The sequence below is a fragment of the Eumetopias jubatus genome, unplaced genomic scaffold, assembly GCF_037043125.1.
Source record: "Eumetopias jubatus isolate StellerSeaLion01/CBP00866 unplaced genomic scaffold, mEumJub1_p1.0 scaffold_16, whole genome shotgun sequence".
In the NCBI taxonomy this organism is placed as follows: domain Eukaryota; kingdom Metazoa; phylum Chordata; class Mammalia; order Carnivora; family Otariidae; genus Eumetopias; species Eumetopias jubatus.
Genome location: NW_028274822.1, coordinates 87,111,186 through 87,124,457, shown reverse-complemented (window position 1 = coordinate 87,124,457; position 13,272 = coordinate 87,111,186). Strand labels below are relative to the sequence as shown.

General features: G+C 41.0%; 1 protein-coding gene across 8 annotated transcripts in view; it reads right to left on the bottom strand.

Annotated features, from left to right (window-relative positions):
- Window positions 1-10,669, bottom strand: part of CCDC62 (coiled-coil domain containing 62) — a 42,993-nt gene extending 32,324 nt beyond the window's left edge. For 7 of the 8 annotated variants that reach the window (XR_015766925.1, XM_028092464.2, XM_028092466.2 and 4 more), the window contains exons 1-5: window positions 10,475-10,669; window positions 8,304-8,496; window positions 5,875-6,041; window positions 3,603-3,704; window positions 275-446 (exon numbers count right to left, since the gene is read on the bottom strand). Coding sequence is in view for 7 of the 8 variants with exons in the window: in XM_028092464.2 (XP_027948265.1) it covers window positions 275-446; window positions 3,603-3,704; window positions 5,875-6,041; window positions 8,304-8,496; window positions 10,475-10,510 (670 nt within the window). In the remaining variant the exon portion in view is untranslated. The remainder of the gene's footprint in view (window positions 1-274; window positions 447-3,602; window positions 3,705-5,874; window positions 6,042-8,303; window positions 8,497-10,474) is intronic. The other variant, XM_088019321.1, reaches the window with a different exon arrangement.
- Window positions 10,670-13,272: the final 2,603 nt, after the last annotated feature.

Below are 13,272 nucleotides of genomic sequence, written 5' to 3'. Positions count from 1 at the left end.
TTGTTGCTGGTTGTTATGAAGCATAAATTAACCATAACTAACCGGTGCAGCAAAGGCAATTTATTTTAAAAATATAACGCATTATACAGTTTCCTCCAAGTCTGTTATTTACCTTATAACATGAATACTGCAGCATAATTCTGTATAAATGAAATGAACATTTCACGGTAGGATCTAAGGCCAGCAACAGACCTCTCAATCACAAGATGAAGTGAACCCAAATGAAGAAGTATGTGCCCAAGATGAAATGCTTGAATTGATGTCTCTTTCTTACCTTTCAGTTTATTGACTTCAATTTTAAGTGTCTTCAATTTCTGCTTGTAATCTTGCTTCTCTTTCACAATACAAGTCTCCACCATCTTCGCGTCACGCAAGGCATGCTCTAACAGTTTAAATTTTCCTGAGCAGTCTGCAATGTGATTGACGGCCTCAATAATATCTTTGTCCTAAGAACCAAATTTGAAGACTGTTCTGTAAGATTTTTTCTAAAGGGTTTTATTTTTATTTTTTTAAAGATTTATTTATTTAAGAAAGCGAGAATGCGAGAGAGAGAGAGTACATGAGAGGGGGGAGGGTTAGAGGGAGAAGCAGGCTCCCCGCCGAGCAGGGAGCCTGATGCGGGACTTGATTCTGGGACTCCAGGATCATGACCTGAGCTGAAGGCAGTCACCCAACCAACCGAGCCACCCAGGCGCTCCTGTTCTGTAAGATTTTTAAGTTTCAACTAATCAGGGGTGCCTGAGTGGCTCAGTCGTTAAGTGTCTGCCTTCGGCTCAGGTCATGATCCCAAGGTCCTGGGATTGCACCCCACATCAGACTCCCTGCTCCTCAGGAAGCTTGCTTCTCCCTCTCCCACTCCCCCTGCTTGTGTTCCCTCTCTCGTTGTGTCTCTGTCAAATGAATAAATAAAAAAATCTTAAAAAAAAAGTTTCAACTAATCAGTGTAAGATCTCACTTGTTAAGATCCCACCATGTGCCAGATTTCATTCTAGACACTTTATTGTCGTTAATTAACGTAATCTCACAGCAACTCTCTGAGCCGGTACTACTGTTGTCCCCATGTGACAAGCGAGTCAATAGTAAAAAGCCCACAGTTCTGCAACTAGTTAGGGATGGAGCTCCAATTTGCACCTAGCCAGCTGGCCCCTGCAACCACGCATGAACCACCACAGCTTACTGTTTCAGAAAGTTTATAACCACGATGTGATTACTTAAGACACTATAATTGCAGTAGGAGAGCTGGTGGCCCTTGGAGGGGGGCTTACTCTCTGCACTACAGATAAATCCCATGGGCCTCTCTCCTCTACCCCTTTGTTCCAGCTTGTTAAAATGGCAGACTCCAAGACATTATTCCCAAACTACCCAAATCAGACCTCTTATTGTTGAGGTGGTTGTTTTAATTACAAAAAAAGGTATTTGCTTGTGGAAAATTCAAACGGTACCTAGAAGTATAAAAATATTAAGTAAGGGGCGCCTGGGTGGCTCAGTTGGTTAAGCAACTGCCTTCGGCTCAGGTCATGATCTCAGGGTCCTGGGATCGAGCCCTGCATCGGGCTCCCTGCTCTGCAGGAGGCCTGCCTTCTCCCTTTTCCACTCTCCCTGTTTGTGTTCCCTCTCTCGCTGTCTCTGTGTCAAATAAATAAATAAAGTCTTTAAAAATATATATATAAAGTAAAAGTTCCCCTCCCCCACTCACATGGAATAACTATTATTATAATAGCTATAATATAGAATAGTTATTAGTAACAGGTTTTCCTCCTGCTTAAGGACAAGTGTTTCTGCTACAGCACCATATATGCATTCCTGAAGATGCTCATGGTCTGCACATCTCACACCAGGAAGATTTTATGGGAAAATAAGGGTTGGCAGATCAATGGAACTTCATGATTAGACTGGTAGCAAAAAGCAACAGGCCCATTTAAGTATGCAAACAGTTCAGCAAAAGCCAGCGCCGACACACCAGTCAGTCTTTTCCAGCATCTTCATTAGCACTCACAGCCTCACCAGGACTTTGCCACAACGGAAACCAGAGTAGTTGTTAAAGCCACTAAATTGGTCACTATTTGACTAAAGACAATTCCGCAGACTTTAATATTTTCTCTTCAATTTTAAGAAAGCTTGCCCGTGACCACTTTAAAACATTAAAATGCAGGGAAAAAGCACATATGAACTAGCATGAGGGTCCCATTATGCCTAAATCATTCCCTATTCACCAGCTGCCAAACACATGTTATAGCAGAAGAGACTGTCAGTCAATCACTAATCATGACATGGTAGTGGCTCTAGCAACTGCTGGACTGCTAACAGTTTTTCTCTCCATTAAAAAAGAAAAACAAAGAAACATTAGCAAGCAATCTGATTATCAATGACATTGTGAGAACTAACACTGGATACCTTGGAAGAAAACAAGTTAATCCAGACATGCTAAACCATGTAATGAGCCTTTGGAGACAGAGACCAAAAGTGGAGTCCTTTCTCCTCTCTCAGTGTCTTGGGGACATCATTTTAAACTTGTTTCCAACATTTCTAAAATGAGTCTTATTTTAAAGATTCATTTATTTATTTGAGAAAGAGAGCGCGCACAGGCATGCACAAGTAGGGGGAGGGGCAGAGGGAGAGATTCTTCAAGCAGACTCCCCACTGAGCCTAAAGCCTGATGTGGGGCTCGACCCCATGACCCATGAAATCATGACCTCAGCCAAAATCAAGAGTCAGACACTCAACTGACTGAGCCACCCAGGCGCCCCCTTTTTAAGATTTTTTTATTTTTGGGGGGGTGCCTGGGTGGCTCAGTCGTTAAGCATCTGCCTTCAGCTCAGGTCATGATCCCAGAGTCCTGGGATCGAGCCCCACATCCAGCTCCCTGCTCAGCGGGGAGCCTGCTTCTCCCTCTCCTCCTGCTTGTGTTCCCTCTCTCGCTGTGTCTCTCTCTGTTAAATAAATAAAATCTTTAACAAAAAAAAAAAGATTTTTAAGTAATCTCTACCCTCAATGTGGGGCTGGAACACAAACCCCAAGATCAAGAGTCACATGCTCCACTAAGCCAGCCAGGTGCCCCTAAAATGAGAATTTTACTTTTTAAGATTTTATTTACTTATTTGACAGAGAGAGAGAGAGAAAGAGAAAGAGAGAGCATAAGCAGGGGGAGCAGCAGAAGGAGAGGGAGAACCAGGCTCTCCGCTGAGCAGGGAGCTGGAGGCGGGGCCCAATCCCAGGATCCTGAGATCATGACCTGATCCGAAGGCAGACACTTAACTGAGCCACCCAGGTGCCCCTATTTTCTTTTATTTTTTTAAAGATTCTATTTATTTATTTGAGAGTGAGTGAAAGTGAGAAAGATCACAGAAGGAGAGGGAGCTGAGCAGACAGCCTGATGTGGGACCCGATCCTAAGACCCTGGGATCATGACTTGAGCCAAAGGTAGATGCCCAACCAACTGAGCCACCCAGGGGCCCCCCTAAAATGAGAATTTTAAAAGAGACAGCAACATTGGTAGCTCTACCATCTCATTGCAATGGGACTTAAGTAAGATAATGTATGTGACCATACTTTATAAAGTACCAAGTGCCCTGACAAATGAAGGTATTATTATTTTGAATTACCTTTAGCTTTATCATTGTAGTGAGAGCCTGTTCTCGAGCTTGTAATTGTCCTACCTGGGCAGAAAGTTCCACTAATGTGTTGCTGAGATTTTCGTTTCTAGCCTACAAGGGAACAACACATAAAATACTATATTGAGTCATTTAAAAGCTTTCATTATTAGCATTAGCCGCAGTCTGTGCTCATTCTGTTTTGTTTGCTCTTTAACTTTTATTTAGCAACAAAGTGGGCCAAGTAATCAAAAAAAAAATTTTTTTAAAAATCAAAAAAAAATACAAATCTTTCTCTCCATTACCTCTAGCATCCTCTCAATGCTTATGTTTGCCTTCCTGAATCATATTGGTTATGCTTATAAATGTCTATTTCCCAATCTCTCTTATGTATAATTCTAGGTTGGCAAAAAAGAAAATGAATGAAAATTGGATTAGTAAGAGACTTCCTTTGCTGAAATAAAGTAGCATTAGTGAACTTCTATGCGCATATATGTGTGTGTGTGTGTATAATTTTTACTCTACATTGAAAGACCTTCACTTCATATTGGGGTATTCCCATTTATCAGGTTTTTGGGGGGTTTCTTTTTTTTTAACCCCAGAACTACATGATGTATTTATTGGTTGGAAAAAAAGAATAATGAGATTTTTAAATGGTATCTCCATGAAGGAAGTTTAAATACATGCTACGAAGTAAAAGAAGCCAATCTGAAAAAGGTACATACTATACGATTCCAACTATAGGACATTCTGGAAAAGACACAACTATGGAAATGGTAAAAAGGTCAGTGGTTCCAGAGCGGGGTGGAAGGATGGAGCACAGGATTTTTAAGGCAGTGAAACTATTCTGTACAATACTACAATGGTGGATACATGTCATTACACATCTGTCAAAACCCACAGAATATATAACACCAATAGTGAACCCCAATGTAAACTATGACTTTGGGTGACAATGATGTGTTAACAGATTCACTGATTATAACAAATGTACTACCGGGGTGCAGAACGTCCATAGTAGGGGAGACTGCGTTTGGTGGTGGAGGCAGGGGGTATAGGAGAAATTTATGCATTCTACTCTGTTTTGCTGTGAACATAAAACTGCTCTAAGAAATAAATCTTATTAATAAAAAAAAATCCTCCTGCTATGAACTGAATTGCATCCCCCCAAAACGCGTACGTTGAAGCCCTAACCTCCAATATGGTATTATTTGGAGATGCTCCTTTGAGAGATAATTAGGTGTAAAAGAGGTCATGAGTGGGGCCCTCATGATGGGATTAGAACCCTTGTAAGAAAAGACACCAGAGATCTTGCTCATTCTCTCTCATACATTTCTTTTTTTTTTTTTTTTAAAGTAAGCTCTATGCCCTATGTGGGGCTTGAACTCATGACCCCAAGAACAAGCGTCACATGCCTCACCGACTGAGTCAGCCAAGCACCCCCTACATTTTTATTTTTTAATTCAACATATCAATAGAATAGCTTTTACTTATTTTATAGCTAGAAACTGTCTAGAATAATAATCTGAAAGAATAAACAAGGCATTATCATTATGAAACAAGCATAATACAAATGCTATAACAAAAATATGGTTCTCTGTGCCTCTCATAAAACATGAGTTCAAAAAATATCTGATGACCAGTTAGAACTGAAAAGTGAGGGGCGCCTGGGTGGCTCAGTCGTTAAGCATCTGCCTTTGGCTCAGGTCATGATCGCAGGGTCCTGGGATCGAGCCCCACATTGGGCTCCCTGCTCAGTGGGAAGCCTGCTTCTCCCTCTCCCGCTCCCCATGCTTGTGTTCCCTCTCTCGCTGTCTCTCTCTGTCAAATAAATAAATAAAATCTTTAAAAAAAAAAACCTGAAAAGTGAAAAATCAGTCTTACAAATTTTATTCCCCATATGCTACTAACATGATGTAGATCCTGTTTATCGTATCAGATAAGGCACATTTAGAAAGCATCATGTGAAGCTACCAAAATTTGATGCTATTCATCTGAGACTTTGAGAAAGGCTTTCTAAAATAACCCATTGTTGATGAAGTGACAGATGCTCCTCGACCAAATGGGCTGACAGTCAGAAAAGGTGGTAATGAAGTTTATCTCCCAGACAACTCAGCACTGTGCAGCCAACCAAAGCCATACAGTGAGCACGAAACTATGGTGGCAGATGGACAGATCGACTTTCATACACACACATACATTTTAATGGAAACATTTAAATCTAATTTCTCAATACCTGAAACAAAATTTGGGCTAGAGAAGCTTATCACAAAATAAAACCAACCTCAAGGTCTTCAGAGAGGAGAGAGGAATGGGTTGCCTTTTGAGCCATTTCCTGAAGCTGTAGCTGAGTCTTCTGAAGAACCGTTTGGCATTCAATCTGATTAGATTCAAGGGTTTTTACCTTCTTTGTGAGTGACCTGATTATTTCAGTTCTTTTATGTAGTTCACCTGAGGGAAATTTCATCAATAACTACCTTTTGATCAGATCTGAAGTTTAAAATGCATTTTCAAACACACAATTAAAAGGTTAAGTGTGCTAAAAATTTTTTTAAAGGATAATTCTTTTTAAAGAATGTATTATGGAATCCACAATACTGGATAGTATAGAAACAGAATAGTCAGCAACCCAGAAGCCCCATGGATGTCATTTCCTAAACACAATGTCTCCAATTCCCACCTTCCCAACCACTGTCCTGATCTTAATCATTTGCCTGCTTTTTAATTATAGTGTTACCACCCTATGACCACATTCCTAAAACACAGTTTGATTTGAACTGTATATAATTGGGATTATACTCTTGAGTTCTTCCCTTCACATTTTTCTACCTAAGATGACCGAGATTTATCCACATTGTTGTATGTGACTGGTGTTTGTGCACTGTTGTTGCTACATAATATCCCATTATATGATTATGCCAAATAGTATTTACTACTATTGGTAGCCACTTCAGTTGTTTCCATTTTGCAGCTATTATGAACAATGTTGCTCTGAATATTCTTAAATGTGTATCTCGGTGTAATTTTGCAAGAGTTTTTGTAGAGCCTTGCTACTCAAATGGGGTCCTTGAGCCAGCAGCATTGACATCACCTGGTAATTTGTTAGAAATGCAGACTCAGGCCCCAGACCTGTTGTATCATAATCTACATATTAATAAGATCCTTAGGTCATTTACTTGTACTCTGACCCATGGGTATATTCCTAGAAGTGGAAATGCGGGGCCATGAGCTATGTATATCTTTAACTTTACTAGATACTGTCAAATGATTTTCCAAGTAGTTGTCCCAACTGACACTCCCACCAGCAGTGAATGAGTCTTCCCTTGGCTCCAAAATACCTGCTACCTTTATATATACCTGATATCTTTACCAATACCTGATCATTTTTGGTCTGATAAGTGTAAATGGTATCTCATTACGGTTTTAATTTGCATTTCCCTAGTCACTAATGAGAATGACAATCTTTTTTTCTAAGTAGGCTCCACGCTGGGCTTGGAGCTCCAACACAAGACTTGAACTCATGACCCTGAGATCAAGACCTGAGCTGAAATCAAGTTAGATGCTTAACCGACTGAGCCACCCAGGCGCCCCTCAAGTTTCTTATTTTAAGGGGCGCCTGGGTGGCTCAGTTGGTTAAGTTTCTTATTTTAAAACCAGATACTGTTGGCTATATGCAATGTCATCTTCATCTTTAACATATCTGTGTAAGATATATTACATCTAATGTGCAATCAAATCAAACATGATGCGTATGTGTGTGTGGCTGGGTATGGTCAGAGTAAAATCAAATGATCATCAAAGAAATGGAAAATTATGCATATTCAGTTTGTCATGTTTACAGAATCCTTTGGGTAACAGAAGATAAAAAAAAGGAGGTGCAATATAGTTATCTATTAAACAGATCTAGTGTTTTCCCTTCTAATACAGTCTGGCATTGATGTAGTGTCACTAGAACATTCAGACCTCAGGGCAGCACTAAAGGGATGACAGAATTAAAATATGGTACAAAGAAAATTTTTGCAAGCCATTTTTGAGACTGCTATATTTTTAAAAGGTGACTGTTTTAGATACTTAAGATCAAGTTCAACACTAAAAATTTAAAATCTTTGAGTCAGTTCAACAGAAATGGCTAGTCCTGTGGCATTTCTATTCATATTCTAGCTCAAAACTAATTTCATTCAGATTCACTCTTGACACTTTAGATTAACTGGAGCTCTCTCTCCAGCACCCTCTCTACACTTAAACTGTCTGCCCAACTTCAATTCACATTGTGTTTGTTCAATTGTGAGTGTTCATAAAGGCTTCCTATCTTCAATTAAACTAAACTCTAGGGCAGCGGGGATTGTGTTGAGATATTCTCTTATCTTTCCTGTGGGCCCCGCTTTTTTCCCCTAATGTATTTAATATTTAAATACATTTGTGTCTCAGGTGCCTGGGTGGTGGTCGGTTGAGCATCTGACTCTTGTTTTAAGTTCAGGTCATGATCCTGGGTTCCTGGGACTGAGCTCTGCATTGCGCTCCATGCTCAGCAAGGAGTCTGCTTGGGGATTCTCTACTTCTCCCTCTGCCCCCCTCCCTGCTCACATGTGCGTGCGCGCTCTCTCAAATAAAAATATTTATTTTAAAATAAATACATTTGTGTCTAACCCATGAACCCTTTGAATATGTTGGCATGCAGAGATATATAACAGATACTGCTAATGTATTTCTGACCCTCTAATTTGCTGCAACGTTCTTCCAAAGTCAACACTTTCTGCCGATCCTCTTCCCATGAAAGAAGTTGTCTCTGATGTACTGCAACCATATCATTGAGCTCTTTATCGCGGTCTTTTAATTCTCCAATAAGCAGCTGCAGCTCTTTCCGTTGTTTCTCGATAGTGGAAATCTCAACTTCTGACCCGATGTTCTAAACAGAGAAAGTGGTTTTACATCAAAATAAAACTAATCAATAACATAAATGAGCTGAAGCATTTTTTTCCAAATAATTGTATCTTCTTTTGCTGCCAATTCAAGACAGTTGAATTATTTTTTATTCACTGCTTATAACATGGCATCAAAATTATGTATATTTAAAATGAGTTCATGCCTACCTACCGCGCACTCTGCCTCTATAATTTTGTCATACCAAACATGCCACTCTTAAAAAGTGGGACCGTTTGTAAAACCTTCATTGGCTAATCACAAATAAACTCATTTTGGCATTTTTGTCTTTGCTGTCAACCCATTCCTTGTATCAGTCAACAATATTACCCCACACTTTGCCCCAGCAATTCTGGTTCAATCAAGTAAAGGAAAACATGAAATAATCACTGTTTGAATGTAAATAATTCTCATAACATCTAGGGCATATACTCAATCTACCAAGAACAATGTAATATTGTGATTGGTCCAAACTCAACACACCTGTTTATAAAGGAAAATTTTCAAACACACACAGAAGGGAATTGTACAATAAACTCTCTTATGTTCAGTACCTAAATTCTACCATTATCAAGATTCTACCACATCTGTTTCAATTTTCCTTTCTCTTTTTGTTGTTTAAAAAACTCTTACATATTTTGGCATGCATCTCTAAAAATGAACATTTTTCATATCACCATGATGTCATTTCATACCTAATAAAATTATCTACAGTAATTCCCTTTATGCATATGTCATTTTAAAGACTAGATCGTGAAGCTGGTCTGACCTAAATGTGAATCCAGAATTAATCACCTGAGTGGCTCTATAACATTGCACAAATTACTTAACCTCTCTAAGCCTTGGTTTCCTCACCTGTAAAATGGTAATAACACTTTAACTTCTTAGTTCTGTGGATTAAGCACGATAAACTGTGTAAAGCACTCCACATTACTTGGCACAGGGTAAGCACTCAACAAACATTAGCTATCGTTATTTTTTTTTTAAGGAAAAATTTTAAGATACCAACTTAAATACGTGAAAGGGATAGTTTTTCCAAACATTACCTATTATTGATTGTGAAGCACATTTTGAAATATGGTACTGCCCCATCCATGAAATAAAAGAACTGAAAGTATTACTTCAAGAATTCTACCTTAAAAAAAATTTTTTTAATTAAAAAAAAAAGAATTCTACCTTAAAACTAGTAGTTAAAACTTCACGAGGCCCATTTTGTATCATTACTGCTTTCTGAAAAATAAGGTTTGTCAATAAATAATGACGAATGAATTACAGTTACTTACTAGTAACTAAACACAGAAAGTGGAATTTGGATCAAGTGATTCCAAATCACAAGATTTAAATTCTGTCTTTGGTAAACCATTCGTTAATTCATTGATTCACTGAACAAGTATTTGCTGAGCGCCAAGTGTGGCTGGGGATGCAGTAATGAGCGCGCCGGCAAGGAGCACATATTGTAGGATAGGAAAACAGGCAATTCGCCAAACATGCCAAAAAAAAAAAAAAAAAAGCTCATTTCACCGTACTGATGAATGCAAAGCTCACTTTTCTTCGTGCACTCATAAATGCAAAGCTCGCTTTCAACGCTTTCTAGTAAAACGGAGTTACGAGAGTGCTCGTCCCCTCGCAGGTTACCGTGAAAGAAATTAAGGACAGGAAGCGAGGCGGCGCACAGAAAGGCAGCTCTCCAAACGCCCAGGTGTCGTTTAAAAAGTGAGCACCTGGTCACTCGCCGCCCGTCTCGGCGCCTGGGCCGGATGTCGTTCTTACTAAAGTAAGGGACCAGATGCGACGCTCCGCTTCTCCTCTTCGTACTGTGTATCTATCGTTTTACATTTTTAAGCAGAAACCGTTCCTTAAAAACCACCCGGGTTCGGCCAGAGTGCTCCCCGTCCCGCGAGGCTCGCTGTCCACTCGCACCCGGACGCTCCAGCGGAGACGCTGAGCCGGCGGCGGCCGCTCACCTGGCGCCCGACGAGGAAGGTCGCCGAAGGGTTCATGGGCGCTTCCTCCGCCCCCGGAGAAAGTCGGTGAGCGCAGCGTCACCTTACAAACGCCATAGGCGCGCCTGCCCGGAGCGGGGGGCGAGCCCCGAACCCCGGAGCCCCGCGCCCTCGGGCGGTCCGAGTAAGCACCCAAACCGCCCGCCCAGAGGAACGCGCCCGCCGGCCCGGCCTACGGCGTCGCCGAGGGACCATCCCGGCTCTCGCGAGACCTCAGGTGCGCCCTCCTGGCTCTCGCGCGCGCAGGTCGGGGGCTGCAGGCTCCGGGAAGGTTGATGTGCGGTTGAGGTCCACCAGCCACCGTCCGCGAAGAACCGGTTCTTCGCCGTTAGCCAGCGAACGAGGAAGCAAATTAAAGGCCGTTTCTGCCCCCGTCACCCCAGTTTTGACAGTTGAGCTGCTCACGTCCTTCCCGGTCTTGAAAGCCGCTGTGCACACCGGGCACTGAGAACGGTACCTGGCCCGTTCACACGAATACCTGGACGGACGCAGACGCCAGCCCCGGTAGTTAGCAGCTGCTGGCCATCCTAGCACACAGCTCGAAACTACGAATCACAGATTGAGGAGGGGGTGGGGGGGTGGGGGGGGGTGGGGGTGTATATGTGTGTGTGTGTGTTTTGTTTGATTCTAGATGAAGCTTTTGAATAGCAATGAGAACTTAGGCACTTGGTCATGACAAAATCTACCACATTCTGGGATGAATCTAAGCTTTTTCTCGTGTTAGCTCAGTCACCCTGCTTCCTTTCACTTGTTATACAGGAACTGAACTATGAAAAAAATAATACATTTAACCCCTGATCTCCCATCCCCTACTGTTTAACCCATAACATGGCATTAATGGCAAGACAGATTACAAAAAATGGTGTGATAGTATTTCAGCTTTACTTTTTGATTGACTATGAATGAGCAAAGCATGTCCTTGTGTTCATAAAGGATAATCTGAAAAATGGAAAATTTAAATGTCTTGCTTTGAGGCTTTACTGATTGAGTGGCATTTGCCTCCTTGGGATAGGATTGTTGAGGAGAGCCAACAAGACAATGTCTAAGATCTAAAATCAGGAAAGCAAATTCTGACTAGTTAAAAGCATCCTATCAGTAGATGACTGTACAATTAAATCTTGGTGGAATGAGAAAGATAAAAAGGAATGTGGTTGAATGTCAACTTACCAGTTAAGGAGCATTTCAATTCAGGTTTCCCAAATTTCACCATTGTTAAAATACGGCGTTTTTCTACCAGGCAACCACATACCTAAAACTCTCTAAAAGTATGTGTACAGGGGTGCCTGGCCAACTGGGTGGAACTGCTACACTTGATCTCGGGGTCCTGAGTTGGAACCCACATCGGGCGTAGAGATTACTTAAAAAAATAATGTAAGGGGCGCCTGGATGGCTCAGAGGGTTAAGAGCCCAACTTTGGCTCAGGTCATGATCTCAGGATCCAGAGCTCCCTGTTGGGCTTCTCGCTCATCGGGGAGTCTCCTTGTTCCTCTGCCCCTCCCTCACCCTACCCCATGCACTCTGAAATAAAATCTTTTAAATATATATATATATATATAGTATACTTTATGTACAGAAAATAGTAAGAAATGAGGCTCATTTTATGGGATTATGTTTGTAAGTAAATTCAGTGTGGTAAGAGTATGATGACTAGTTGCATATCAAAAACCTCAGTATTTTAAGTTCACTCACTCCCACAGGTTTTCTTTAAAATAGAAAAGAGAGACGCCTGGGTGGCTCAGTCAGTTGAGCATCCCACTCTTGATTTTAGCTCAGGTCATTTTCTCGAGATCAGCCCCACCTAGGACTGGCTGCACACTGGCCATGGAACCTGCTTAGGACTCTCTCTCGCTCTGCCCCTCCCCTCCTCAACAAAATAAAACAGCAAAGACCTTTAAAGATATCTTTTAAAAATACATAAAATGTTTTATGAAAGCTCCAAGCAGGGGTACCTGGTGGCTCAGTCAAAGTCTGCCTTCAGCTCGGGTCATGATCCCAGGGTCCTGGATTCGAGCCCCACATCAGGCTCAGTGGAGAGCCTACTTCTCCCTCTCTCTCTGTCCCCACCCCATGCACTTGCAAGCTCTCAAATAAATAAATAAATAAATAAATCTTAAAGAAAAAAAAGACAGCCCCAAGCATTATACTGCATCTGATTTTACACTCAGTCTAACCGATGAACTAAACAGACTCATTCCTGTCTCCCTACCTTACTTCCTAAGTAATTTAGAAAATAACAAAAACAGGATCTAAATGGTAGACTTCATCTTTAAAATTGCAATTTATCAAATTTTTAACTAAGTGTAAGAAAGCTACCTTGTATCTTTTTTTTTTAAGATTTATGGGGCTCCTGGGGTGCACAGTCATTAAGCATCCAACTCTTGGTTTTGGCTCAGGTCGTGATCTTAGGGTCCGGAGATGGAGTCCTGCCAGCTTAACTGCGGCAAATCGTTTACGATTATGACATAAGGCTGTTTAAAGGTTAGTACTCTTTTTGCTAAAAATACTAGACTGCAAAAACATTTACATAATAAAGAGAATGTATGAATTAAAGTCAATCCTTGAATTTAGCACATTTTAATCAGATTAAACTAATGCTCCATTTTAAATTTCAGGTCAAAGAAAAAGATTCACACATGTTATACACAAGGACAATTTTAATCCTCCATTATCCTGCAGTAACATCCACTGCTGGCTTTATATGGATTAAAACTGCATTTGCCAAGAACTGTGAACACTGAGAATCTTTACATGAAGTCACA